The sequence below is a fragment of the Anthonomus grandis genome, chromosome 3 (genome assembly GCF_022605725.1).
Source record: "Anthonomus grandis grandis chromosome 3, icAntGran1.3, whole genome shotgun sequence".
NCBI lineage: Eukaryota > Metazoa > Arthropoda > Insecta > Coleoptera > Curculionidae > Anthonomus > Anthonomus grandis.
This window is the reverse complement of record NC_065548.1, coordinates 3,952,700-3,966,725: the sequence shown is the minus strand read 5'-3', so window position 1 is coordinate 3,966,725 and position 14,026 is coordinate 3,952,700. Positions and strand designations below refer to the sequence as shown.

Sequence of the window (14,026 nt, the reverse complement as noted above, 5' to 3'; positions counted from 1 at the left end):
TGGCTCGATAATGCTCTGCAAGTGATGCAAGGTACATACTGCAGTAGGTACGCGAAGGTGAAATACTACTGACAATCCAGTATAACACCGAAACATGCCAAAGAGATTTAGTTATTCGATTTTCGGTATTGATCGAGTTCGAACTACTAGATCGTACTAACCAACGGGTTCGGCATTATTTGTTTATGTTTTTCTAGGTTTAGTTAACACTGATTTATGCGGTTTTTTTTGATGTGTGTTTGGTGATTTTTTAAGACATTTTTTTTTTGGACACAAGCAATATGGGTTAGTAGCTTTTTGTTTTTTTTTTATAATTCTAAAATCGGAGTTTTATTGGTTTGAAAAATTTGGTGTAATTTTTGCTGTCAATTTTATACTGAAATAATAGTATACTTTGGATAAGTACTATTCTAATTAAGGTTTACACTCCACTGATTTGTTTCTTTGTTACTGAAAATTGTATTTTTTGACACGATTACATAAAAAAACATATTTTTTAAATGTCTATTGATTAAAAAAAAAACCAAGCAAACCAGGTAACGAATTAAACTGAAAAGAAATTTCCAAATTAATGGATATGTATCTTTTAAAATCCCATAAGGAAATTTTGCATCTTTTTTTTTAAATTATACAATACTAAGATCAAAATTTTCAGTTTAAGTTGTGCTATGAATATGCCCTATCAGTATCATATTATTGGCCAAAATAGTGGATGACTCAGTTATTTATTTATATTTCAATTATTAATAAATTATGAACTTTTAATCTTTCTTTGCTAAAATCATTTTTCCACGCGTCCATCCATTAGCACTTTAGGTATCGATTAGTCGTAAAATTCACGTTGGTGTTTCTTGCCACTTTTTAGCACATTCTGTATTTATTGATAACACAAATAAAATTTTTAATATCATAAATATCTACAGTAATTTAATACAGATTCTTGAGATACGTTTTCGGAAAAATGTATTTTTTTTTATTTTTCTTTTTTGGATTATCCATTAAGAAGAAAAAAATTAATTTAATACAAAAGAAAATTATTTTTAATATATTTTTTTTTTAAATAAGGAACTTACTTATGGGATGAAAAAAAAAGGAATATTTTGAAGTATTTTTAGTTCAATTTATCATTATTTTTTTAATATTTTAACACATATTATGAATAAAGTAATTTAGTAAGAAAAGATATTTTACTTACACCTTATTTAAGAATTTCCTTTCTAAAGAAGCCTAATTAATTTTTACTACTTCTTTACTTGTTTTTAATCTTATCCATCCTTTAATCTTTTATTATATAAATTTAGTATTTTCTTATCCATTAGGTTTTTTTTTGTAACCAATTTTTAATACTTCTATAGCACTGATACTAAATATATATAAAGGGTCGTGATTTAAAAAAAGATAAATTCAATAAACATTTTTTTTTAGAAAATCCATCCATAAAACATGTCCAGAAGGTTCCAGAGAATCCGAAAATGAAAAAATATACAGAGAGTCTATTTAAGAAAAAAAAAATTTTCTGTCACGCTTTTTTGATTTTAAATAAAAATTATTTTATTTCTTACAGGCAGACTTAAATAAAAATTCCATTATCTTCATTTTTTGTGGATGGATTTTAGTCATTTCTTCAAAAACAACTAAAGAACTCTTCAGGGTAGTCTATAAATCAATAATTTCTCAATTCTGACTAATAGAACCCAAGATATTCACTTGTCAATAAGAGTCAAATTATTTTATTTCTTCCAGGCACACCTAGAATAAGAATTCCATTATCTTGACTTTTTGTAAATGGACTTTAATCAATTTTTGAAAAAAGAATAAAAGAGACTTCAGAGTATCCCATCAATCAATAATTTTAAAATTTGAACCATTAGTAATCAAGATATTCACTTGCCAATACGAGACAAATTATTTAATTTTTTACAGGTACTCCTGGTATAAGAATTCCATTATATTGACTTTTTGTCAATGAACTTTAATCAATTCTTGAAAAAAGATTAAAAAAGACTTCAGAATAGCCCATTAATCAATAATTTTAAAATTTTAACCACGAGAACCCAAGATATTCACTTGCCAATACGAGACAAATTATTTAATTTTTTACAGGTACTACTGGAATAAGAATTCCATTATCTTGACTTTTTGTAAAAGGACTTTAGTCAATTCTTGAAAAAATACTAAAAGAGACTTCAGAGTATCCCACAAATCAATAATTTCAAAATTCTAACCACTAGAACCCAAGATATTGTCTTTCCAATACGAGACAAATTATTTAATTTTTTACAGGTACTCCTGGAATAAGAATTTCATTATCTTGACTTCTTATAAATGGACTTTAATCAATTTTTGAAAAAAGATTAAGAGGCTTCAGAATATCCCATAAATCAATAGTTTTAAAATTTTAACCACTAGAACCCAAGATATTTACGTGCAAATACGAGACAAATTATTTAATTTTTTACAGGTACTCCTGGTATAAGAATTCTATTATCTTGACTTTTTATGAACAGCCTTTAATCAATTCTTAAAAAAAGACTAAAAGAGACCTCAGAGTATCCCATAAATCAATAATTTCAAAATTTTAACCATTAGAAGTCAAGATATTCACTTGCCAATACGAGACAAATTATTCAATTTTTTACAGGTACTCCTGGAATAAGAATTCCATTATCTTGACTTTTTGTAAATGGACTTTAATCAATTCTTGAAAAAAGATTAAAAGAGGCTTCAGAATAGCCCATAAATCAATAATTTCAAAACTTGAACCACTAGAACTCAAGATATTCACGTGCCAATACGAAACAAATTATTTAATTTTTTACAGGCACTCCTGGAATAACACTTTCATTATCTTGAGTTTCTGTGAATGGACTTTAGTCAATTCTTGGAAAAAGACTAAAAGAGGCTTCAAAATAGCCCATTAATCAATAATTTCAAAATGTCAACCACTAGAACCCAAGATATTTACGTGCAAATACGAGACAAATTATTTGATTTTTTACAGGCATTCCTGGTATAAGAATTCCATTATCTTGACTTTTTATAAATGGACTTTAGTCAATTCTTGAAAAAAGACTAAAAGAGACTTCAGAGTATCCCATAAATCAATAATTTCGAAATTCTAACCACTAGAACCCAAGATATTGTCTTTCCAATACGAGACAAATTATTTAATTTTTTACAGGCACTCCTGGAAATAGAATTTTATTATCTTGGCTTTTTATGAATGGACTTTACTCAATTCTTAAAAAAAAGATTAAAAGAGACTTCAGAATAGCCCATAATCAATAATTTCAAAATTTTACCCACTAGAACCCAAGATATTCACTTGCCAGTTAGAGACAAATTATTTAATTTCTTACAGGTACTCCTGGAATAAGAATTCCATTATTTTTACTTTTTGTGGATGGATTTATGTGATTCATTCAAAAAAGACTAAGACAGTCTTCAGAATAGTCCATAAATTAATAATATCTCAATCACTAGAATCTAAGATATTCACTTTCCAAAGAGACAAAAATTATTTCATTACTAACAAGCACTCCCGGAATAAGAATTCCATTACCTTGACTATTTGTGAATAGACATTTCTTTAATAATGTAGTATAACAAAGCCAGGTTCGTCCATAAAGAATGGATGAGATAAGTTTTTTTTTTAATAAATAAGAAAAGATCGGACGAGAAAAAAATAAATAAATAAGAAACCAATAATACCCTCCCGACGTTGTGTTTTGTAACAGAATCACTCTCACTTTTACTTACCTCGGATGCGCTTGATAAGACAAAATTAGGGAAATTTGAATTATTAGGATGGTATTAAAGAAAATGCAGTGATAATACACCTACTTAGTTTATTTATGTAGAAAAATAATGCCGTACTCAGCCTGGAATTCACGAGGGCAAAGAGCACGGCAGAGAAACCCTCGATCTCAATTCCCTAAAAATCGAATCATGCTGAGTAATAAGTTCTTCCTGCGGTTACAAAAAAAAATAAAAATAATTTATTTGCTGTTCCTTTCTAATTCCTCATACATACTATTCATTTAAAACAGAAGAGAGTTGGGTTAGTTATCCAGCCATCACTAGAAGGTACTGAGGTTACCCAGCTATGAGTTGATAGTTGAGTCAATATTCTAGGTATTATCACAGATAGACGGGCACATTCGCGAAACATATATTTATATATTTATTTATCTGTGGTATGATTTACGCCTGAATATTCACCCAGTCGGGGTCGAAATGTTAGTTAGATTCAACAAGGCTCTAGCACAGTCTAACATGATGAATGAATCTAACATGATAGTTGAAATCTATATACTTTGGCTCTAGCTTACTTTTGAAACACACAAACAATTTTAAAAAAAAACTGATTTCGAAAATATACTTAAAATTCAGTAAATAAGTTATCTCAGTCGATCACTTTAAATATTAAATTTATAAACATTAATAAAAATATATTTACACATTGCCAATAAAAAAAAGCAAACTAATAAGTTTTAAATTTACTAACCTGTAGACAATCTTTAGAAAACCACTTCAACATAAATTAAATACGATTCAATAAGATGTAATGAAAGAGATGTAAATAGCTCCGCACAGCTATACACAGCTATACACTAGCTGCGGAGCTATTTACATCTGTGGTAGTACCCTTGATGGATGGGTTTTACTTTCTGCAGTTCCCTCGCCACGCGACCGAAACATCTCCGAAGGGCAACGCCCAGAAATGCTAACACAAACAATCCTCGGCGCATGAATAGGGCTGTTGGTATGCAATAAAAAAATTAAAAAGATTTTCCGGACGACGCGATATACTGAAACCCAAATCCAAACAAATATAAAATACTACGCATATAATTTAAAAATAGGTGGTTTTCTTCAATAAAGACTAAGAAAGTCTTTAGACTAGTCTATAAATCAATAATTTCTTAATTCTGATCAATAGAACTCAAGATATTCACTTGTCAATAACAGATAAATTATTTAATTTCTTACAGGCACTCCTGCAATAGGAACTTTATTATTCAGACTTTTTGTAGATGGATTTTAGTCAATTTTTCAAAAAAGACTAAATAAGTCTTCAAAGTAGTAAATTGCTAAAGCATTTGACGTTGTTAAGGTCACTAGATAAAAATATTCAAAACCATTTTGTACGAAACATTTTTTTTCTTTTTCTGAATCCTGCATTACAAATAGAAAATTCCAATTTGAGGAATTGATCGTCAAGATGAATATTTTTCCAAGGTTTGTATTTAAATTTATATATTTTTTTGGGTATTAAGATTTAGCGCAAAAACATAAAAGAATAAACGTATTATTGATTATTGAACTTTCATCTCAAAAAATCTTTTTAAATAAGGAATTTTTAAGATTCTGCATATGTTCAGATATATTTGATTAAATATAATACATCACAAAATCACTAAATTCCATTAATAGACGTATAAACGTTCTGTGATCTACCCATTCTATTATGTGACTTGAACTATAACTGTCATGGTATTTTTATTAACCAGGCTTAAATAGTCATATCAGGTTTGACTGAAAAACAGCAGCAGTAAACTAAACTTTCGTGAAACATCCATGCCAATTTTAGACTTTTCTTTTCATCATTGTCAATTGACCATTTTTTTGCGTGATATTCGAACGTTTCCTGCTCAAATGTTTCCACATGGCCATCCAATTATCACTCGCACCAATCCAATTTTCGCCATTCTGCACGTTATTAATAAAATAAATAAATATTTACTTAAATTTAATAAAATCTCAAAATATCGACCAGTTTTGTTAAACAATTCATTGGGGTAGGATGAGCGGTGGCTGTAAAAGTGTCAGTTTGAATCTTAATCCCGGGTTGAAGGAATTTTCCGATCAATTAATAGGTAACCCCTCTCCCACTTAAGAGCATTTTTTTTTAAAACATATTAACTAATAAAAAATATCTTCTTTTTCAGGGCTTGACTTCATTGAAGGACAAGGAGAAGACTTCGAAAGGGCATTAGAAAGTACAGGTAATCCACATTACTTTATTATCTGAAGAATACAAAATTTTTATAGACAAAGCTTTTACATATTAAAGTATCTACTACATAAAATAAAACTTATAAATGTAAGAGACAGAATAAAATTATAATACAGCAAAATATTCTCTACTAAATAATCATCCACACTATAATAGGCTCCTCTGAGTAATATTTTCCTAACGTTCCTTTTGAATTGAATACAATTAGAAATCCTTCTAATACAAATAGGAAGATGGTTAAACAGTTTCTTAATAAAGTAAATAATAGATAATGGAAGATCTAGGTATAGGAAGATTTATTTTAAAAGTAGAGCGAGTAACCATAGTATTCTGAGAAGTAGTTGCCGTCTGTAAAATTTTGTGGAAAGCCTTGAACACCATTAATCCCAATAACAAAAATTGAAATTTCCATACTATCTTATAATGCATATTATGTGCATGCACTTGACCCAAAAATCTGAGCGCCACAGAAAATAATATAATAATAATTGACAAAGACCCCGTCGAAGGTAAGTATGGTAATCGATTATGGTCGCCTTGGGGTACCACTTTAGGCGCAATAATTAATAATTCAACACGGGTTTCTTCCGATTTACATAACGATTTTTCACTGGCAAGGACCCTCGATTATTAATCGATAATGGTCAAAAAACCTTTCCATAATGGCAATAGTTGAACATGTGTAATGTAATTTGATTTTCAATGCATCGAACATTTACGTTACTCTCTTGTATTATCATTCGATTTCTAAAATACTGTCTGGGTGTATAGGAAAACAGAGTCTTTCTAGCGTAGTATGCACAACTACATCCAAAAAACTTAAGTCTGAAAAGGGAATAGAAAAGTTGGTAACTGGGATATCATAAATATAAAACACATAATTTTTTAAACATTACACTGAAAAAAAATGTGTAAGAATAGTTGCTATAGTTAGAGGAATTTTCCTTATAAAAAAAGTACAAATTGATTATAATTGAAATGTCTTTAAAATTGTGACTTAAAGTGTTGCAATTTGGTAACAAATTTTATATAACGTATCGATAAATCTGATATATTAAAAGTAGGAAATACTGTTACAAAATTAAATAATCATAGATGACACGAAAAATAGACAAATTTCAAATAATATTGAAAATTTTGATGCCACATCTTACGAGATGAAATTGACGAAAAACAAAGAAAAACACAGAGTCACGGTCTCACAACATGTAATAATACGGGCTAAAACGTGTTTCGCTCTAGTTAGAGCATCATCAGGCCTTTAGAAGCCATCCACACACTTTGCAGTACATAAAAAAAAATCCAAAAAAAAATTGATTTTATTGAATTTGATTTTATTTACTGTAAAGTGTGTGGATGGCTTCAAAAGGTCTGATGATGCTCTAACTAGAACGAAACTATACTATACTCTATTCAGGTATATGGACAAACTTGATCTTGTATATAGTGTTCTATACAAAAACTCTCTGCATAACCAGAATTGCCATCTTGAATATATGTTAGCATAAATACTTCTTTTGATGTTAGCACACTGTCTAATTTTTTTCATTTTCTTATAAATAAATAGACCTTTATACGGGGTGTCCCGTAATTAATTGGACATAGGTTAATGTAGGATATCTGACATGAAAATAAACCGTTTGAGCTCAATATCGCTTATCAAAATGTTATTGGTATTCATTCTATAGGGTGTTAAAACTAATTTTTTACCAAACATTTATTGAAATATTTTGGAATCCACTGGACAGATTAACCTAAAATTTGGCGTACTCTTATTATTTGAGATGAGGAACATGAATATGATATCAATTTTCCCATTACCAATAGATACACATATAACAACATTGAGTGATTTAAATGGTCATAACTTTTTTGACCTACCTGTACGCACATTTGCGAGTGAAAATAATAAAACAGCATTTAATTTTAGTCAAAAAAGGTATACTTCTTTGAACTCCAAAGAGTAGACCGTTTTCGAAATAAACGCATTTTTGTATTAGGTTGCGTATGAACAAATTATTATCGGAATTTTACAAAGTAGGATGAAAGTAGGATAAACACATAACTAGGACCTGTCAAGGTGAAGTATTAATAAGTAAGGCCGATCGCATACTCATAAGACATTTGTTTCGAACATGTCTGCGACATGTCACTTCAACACTGTTAGTCTTTAATTTGGCTAAAGCTCGTGTTCTTGTTGTGTTATTTTCGCTTAAAAATGCCGCGTCACAATGATTTTTCTAATGCTCAGATGCGGGATATGGTATGTGTATATGCTCAAGAAAATTTTCGTAGTCGAAGAGCAGCGCAGTGTTATTTAGATCTGTATCCGGATAGAAGGTAGCCAAATCATCAAACATTTAATGCGTTGTACGATAGATTAGGCGAAACGGGCTGATTTCGTTCAAAAAACGTAAATGCGGGAAGACTAAGGATAATTGGAGCAGATATGGAAGATGAAATTTTGGTTCGTGTTATCGAAAATCCTGAAACCAGCACAAGACGTATTGAGGCAGCCACTGGTGTAAGGAAATCTTCGGTGTCCAAAATTATACGCCAATAAAAACTGTATTCGTATCATTTCACTCCAGTTCAAAATCTTCTTCCTCAAGACTTTCCTGCAAGACTCCAATTCAGTCAATTTTTAAGAGAGCGCCAATTGAATGATCCATTTTTTTGTAATAAAATTTTATTTACGGATGAAGCCACGTTCACAAGGAGAGGTTTTTTTAATTGGCGTAACAATCATATCTATTCGATGGAAAATCCTCATGCTTTCCTTGAACACCATTTTCAACATGAGTTTTCAATAAATATTTGGGGTGGTATCTATGGGGATTGTATTGTGGGACCGTTTGAATTGCCAGCTAAGCTTAATGGAGAACGTTATCTAAATTTCTTGAGGAATGATCTACCCATTCATCTAGAAGATGTGCCCTAAATTTAAGACGTGACAATTGGTATATGCACGATGGTGCACCGGCACATTATTTACTCAGAAATTCCTTGGACGAAATTTATCCTCTTAAATGGATTGGTAGAGGTAGTGAATATCCGTGGCCTGCGCGTAGTCCCGATTTTAATCCCTTAGATTTTTATTTATTGGGCTACTTGAAATCACTTGTGTATAAAAATAAAATAAATAACCGTCAGGAACTGTGGCAAAAGATTGTGGAAGGAGTCAATACCATCAGGGCCCAAGAAGAATCAATGTTTGGAGTCGGGCAAAATTTAAATAAAAGAATTAGACAATGTGTCCTAGTGGATGGTGAACGATTATAATCAACAGCCTTTTCAAATTTTATCGTTGTTAATTAAATTTTAGATTAAGTGTTCATACGCAACCTAATAAAAAAATGCGTTTATTTCGAAAACGGTCTACTTTTTGGAGTTCAAAGAAGTATCTTTTTTGACTAGAATTAAATGCTGTTTTATTATTTTCACTCGCAAATGTACATACGGAGGTCAAAAAAGTTATGACCTTTTTAATCACTCAATTTTGTTGTATGTGGCGCCATCTAGTGGCAATGGCAAAATAGATATCATATTCGTGTTCCTCATCCCAAATAATAAGAGCCAAATTTTAGGTTAATCTGTCGAGTGGATTCCAAAATATTTCAATAAATGTTTGGCAAAAAATTAGTTTTAACACCCTGTAGAACAAAAACCAATAACATTTGGCTAAGCGATATTGAGCTGAAACGGTTTATTTTCTTGTCAGGTATCCTACATTAACCTATGTCCAATTAATTACGGGACACCCTGTACATTTTTATTCGACTCTTAATGGACTTTGTATACAGTTTTGATCACAGTTAGTATACTGACTTCTGCATCCAGAAGTGTCATAGAAATAAAAAAAAATAAACAATTTATATTTTAATAAATAATCATATAATTCGATAAGATAACTCATCATCATTGGACTAAACATTTAGTTTTATTGATTGCAAACAATCAAAAACATTGTTTTTCATCAACAAAAACCCTTACATCCCCCACCCACCCCAAACATTTGCCCAGTAAGAAATTCTTTTGAAAAATCTCCGTTTTTCTTCTATAAAATCCAATCTAATAGCACTGTTTTTGTATTAAATATTTATTAATATACATATATATATAATTAGATCAAATTCATATAAAAAAACTGAGTTATTATATTGGATATTAATGACGAAAACAGCTGGTATTCATGTGTATTATTTTGGAAAACAATGAATTTTGAAAACATTGTCCTACTGGTAAGTTGTGTGGGGTGGGTGGGGGGGGTAAGGGTAGTGTTTTTTAGTGATAATTATTTGCAGAAAATAATTGTCTGAGAGAAAAATGCTTTTTAAAAAAATTATAGGGGATAGAAAAATCTATAGTTTTTGTATTTATACTTTTCTCACATAACCTTAAGGTTTTCGAGTGAAAATTGTAGTAGTTGTACCAGTTTTTATGGCAAATAAGTGGAAATTCAGTTTTTTTAACATAAGTCATTAAGATTTGAAAAAATGTAAGTTTTTTTTTGGTTCTACAATTTTGTATTATCTAGGTTCAAAAATACAATTTTTAAATTAAAACTATTGGGCATATTTACCAACCGTATATGGTCAAGGTATATTTATTAAACTGTAGAATATACGTATATCATATACGATTGTGTTTACTCCAGGGAGAAAATTTCAGCATTTAAAACAAATGACCAGGGATTTACATAGCTAGTCATGGAATATCATACACAAAGAAATCTAGAAAATACATTAACGTGTATGAAACAATAATTATACGAAATAAGATATACAAATAAAAAATAAACTCAAGAATATCAATTAGTTCAAAACTAAACAAGGATTTTAAAAATGAAATTTATTTTAGAAAAATGCAGTGGTGTATTTTTTTATTAAATAATATTAACGATAAATCCCTTATGAACACCACTGGTAAAAATTAATTTTTTTCTTTGTACGTCGAGAAACGCCTTCTGATGCATACAACACATCTGCATATAAAAAAAAATATCGACATGGGTAGTAAGTAATTTAAAAAAAAATCTCATTCCATTAAAAGCAACATTTTATAAACATCTTTAGAGAGTATACAAGACACCACACTTAAACGCGAATAAAACATAGAAATAATATTAAATTCCTCAACGTATATCACGCGGACATTTTATCCGACATTTATAATTGAATTAAACGAAGAATAAACGTTTATTGTCAAACGTTATTGTTAAACATCGTGTGTTGCTTGGGCATGTCATTTAAAAAAAAAAGAAAAAATCACCACCTCAGAATTCCGAGTCCCTCTAAAAACTTATAATAACATAAAGGGCCCGGGAGAACTTTCCCCATTCTCCCGTATTCCCTCTTGGTGGGCCTGATTCAATCACACTATAAATTTAAAATTACCAAAAGTAATAAAATGTGATATTCTTTGCTATTTTCCTATACCCTTCATATACAGTGTGTAGGTAAAAATGACAAAAAATTTTGTAGTTGAAATTTTACCGTTTGGCATACAGCCTTGCTTGATCAAAAAATAAAATTTAGCATATTTATATCTTTTTAAAATCAAGCATACCTTGATACGAGCATTTTTAATTTTATGGGTAGGTAAAGTAGTATTTCTAGGCAAGATATAAAAAAAGTTTATAAGAAAAAGTTGTTTAGAATGCAAAATTATGCCCGAATACCGAATTTCATAATCATAGGCTTAGATTTTTACGTTTTGTGTACCAATTAATTTTTTTATTCATATTTAATTATTAGAGAAAAACTAACTTATTTATTTATCTAATAGTTAAATCACTGATCTAAGAGTTACCAACCATCCTCAAAAATATTCTAACGTCTAATTCAACAAGAAAATTTATTTTATTTACTTATTTCAAATTTATTCAATGTAGCTATCTTTCCTAAACATTTTAAAAGAATTTCTAATTTCTTCAATGGAAACTGAATTACAAGCATCTCTAATTCTTTGTTTTAGTAATTCCCTGTCATTTGGTAATGGCTCAGAATAAATAATTTACTTGAGCCGGCCCCCATAAATAGGAATCAGAAATGGTTAAATCAGGTGACCTTGGCGGCCACTCAATTGGGCCGCGTCTTCCAATCCATTGATTCGGAAAAGACCATTCTGCTACTCGAATAGTGGAGTGCGCCGTGCAGCCGTCGTGTTGAAAATAAAGATTTATTCTTTGATAATTTTTTTCAATTTGTAATATTTTCTCTATGAACCTTTAATCTCTTCTTGAAGGATAATAGTTACCCATGATTGTGAATGGACTTTAGTTGAGTATGAAGCAGTTAGTAATTCGTTAATCATTAATGGTGGTATCCACTGATTAGGCTTCCTATTATATGGCTTGCGTTTGGTTAGTAAGAAGTAAGAAAATTTACTTTCAAAATCCAGTGTCTCAAGAGCTGATAGCCAATGTTCTTTGGACAAATGTATGTTTTATCAGAAAAAGATCTAGAACTCATCATACAAAATTTGCCTAAATCGGAGTTAATTGAGTTTCCAAACTCAGAATCTGAGCACAATAACTGGAAATGCTAAATCAAAGGTTTCAGTTGAAAACAGTGCAGCGTTAATGAATATATTATCAATCAAGGTACAGAACGATCTCTGAGTCCTAGAAGGTTTAGAAAAAACTTGTTTAAGACTATATAAGCTAAATGCGTCAATAATATGTACGGCTATTTGGAAATAAATTTATATAAAAACTTGAACATTTTCTCAAAGTATTCAAATGTTTGAAAAGAAGAGCTAGAAGGTTAATATATACAACAAACTAAAATCTTAATACTATTTACATCCTGCACATTTTAAATTATCAGACAAATTTTGCCACATCACTAGCACATGAATCCCTATAGTAGTATGACATGAGCTAATAGTGATGAACCTTAAAACATGTAGTCTTCATACCTAGCACCCAAGTTTCTGTGATAAAGGTTCTGAGTATTCTTCAAAAAATCTTTCCAAAATTTAAAGATACGTTTCTTGATTAAGAGATCCTTCAATCAAGTATGGTCCAATAATACCTAAATGGTAAGATATGGCGCTTTTTGACGTTGACTTTTTGAAAATATTGCCTCTTGCCATGGATTACAAAGTTTGGCGTTTCATTGAACCAAAACCGACAATTTTGAGATGAAATTACACCATTTGTCGTGAAAGAAGATTGGTCCGAGAATATATTTTTTTTATAAAAATCCCTGTTTTCTAAAATGTTATTGCCTAGCCAAGCAGAAAAAATTAACGACGCGCTTCATCCCCCTCTTCTAAAGTATGCAAGCACCTTGGTTTGAATGCTTTAATATTGTTGCAATGATAAATTCTTAGCAATTCATATTTGCTTATGTTCAGCACCGCCGACCTAGCTCTTAATGACATCCGAGGGTTCTCAGCAATTGACTCCAAAGCAAGTATCTCTTTTTCTGCTTTTTTTCATCTCAACACTACCCGTGGCCTCAAAAAGTTTAATTAGTCGTCTCGCAGAAGATATTGTTACTTCGACTTGTGGATATTTTTCACGAAAAAGATTCAAAACGTACTTTAACGACATACTAGATAGTTTTCGAAGATGCATATGTTTTGATGCTTAACATAGCCATAAACGTTATCTTAGCCGCTGTTTGATAGCTCCCCAAAAAATGTTTTCGAAATAGGTAAAACGCTTACCGCTAACCTAACGATAGCAAAAAATAATTCCCAAAAAATTACCTTACTTTTATTGGATGTTAAACAAACTGAAGAGATTTTCTTAATATTTGGTCTACAATATTATATCTATCTATAAGTTAATTAGGTAGCCTTATTTAAAAATTGGAAAGTACCTAGAGTTACAATATGATTGAGGATTTTGCAGCTCTCGAATCAGACCATAATTTATTGTGTATGATGTTTCATTTTGCTGGATCAACAAAGGGATTATTTGCTAGGATGTCCATAACATAAGTACATGACATAAGTACGTTTTTTGTGCATAACTTTGACAGCGACAATGTGTTA

At 30.2% G+C, this 14,026-nt stretch overlaps 1 protein-coding gene across 3 annotated transcripts in view; it reads left to right on the top strand.

Moving 5' to 3' along the window:
- Positions 1–14,026, top strand: part of LOC126734094 (synaptic vesicle glycoprotein 2B-like) — a 35,822-nt gene that overhangs the window by 11,878 nt on the left and 9,918 nt on the right. The window contains exons 1-2 of one of the 3 annotated variants that reach the window (XM_050437616.1): positions 37–285; positions 5,952–6,008. In XM_050437616.1, the coding sequence (XP_050293573.1) occupies positions 282–285; positions 5,952–6,008 (61 nt within the window). In that variant the 5' untranslated portion in view covers positions 37–281. Of the gene's footprint in view, positions 1–36; positions 286–5,796; positions 5,880–5,951; positions 6,009–14,026 lie in introns of those variants that run through there. The other 2 variants (XM_050437614.1, XM_050437615.1) reach the window with 2 other exon arrangements.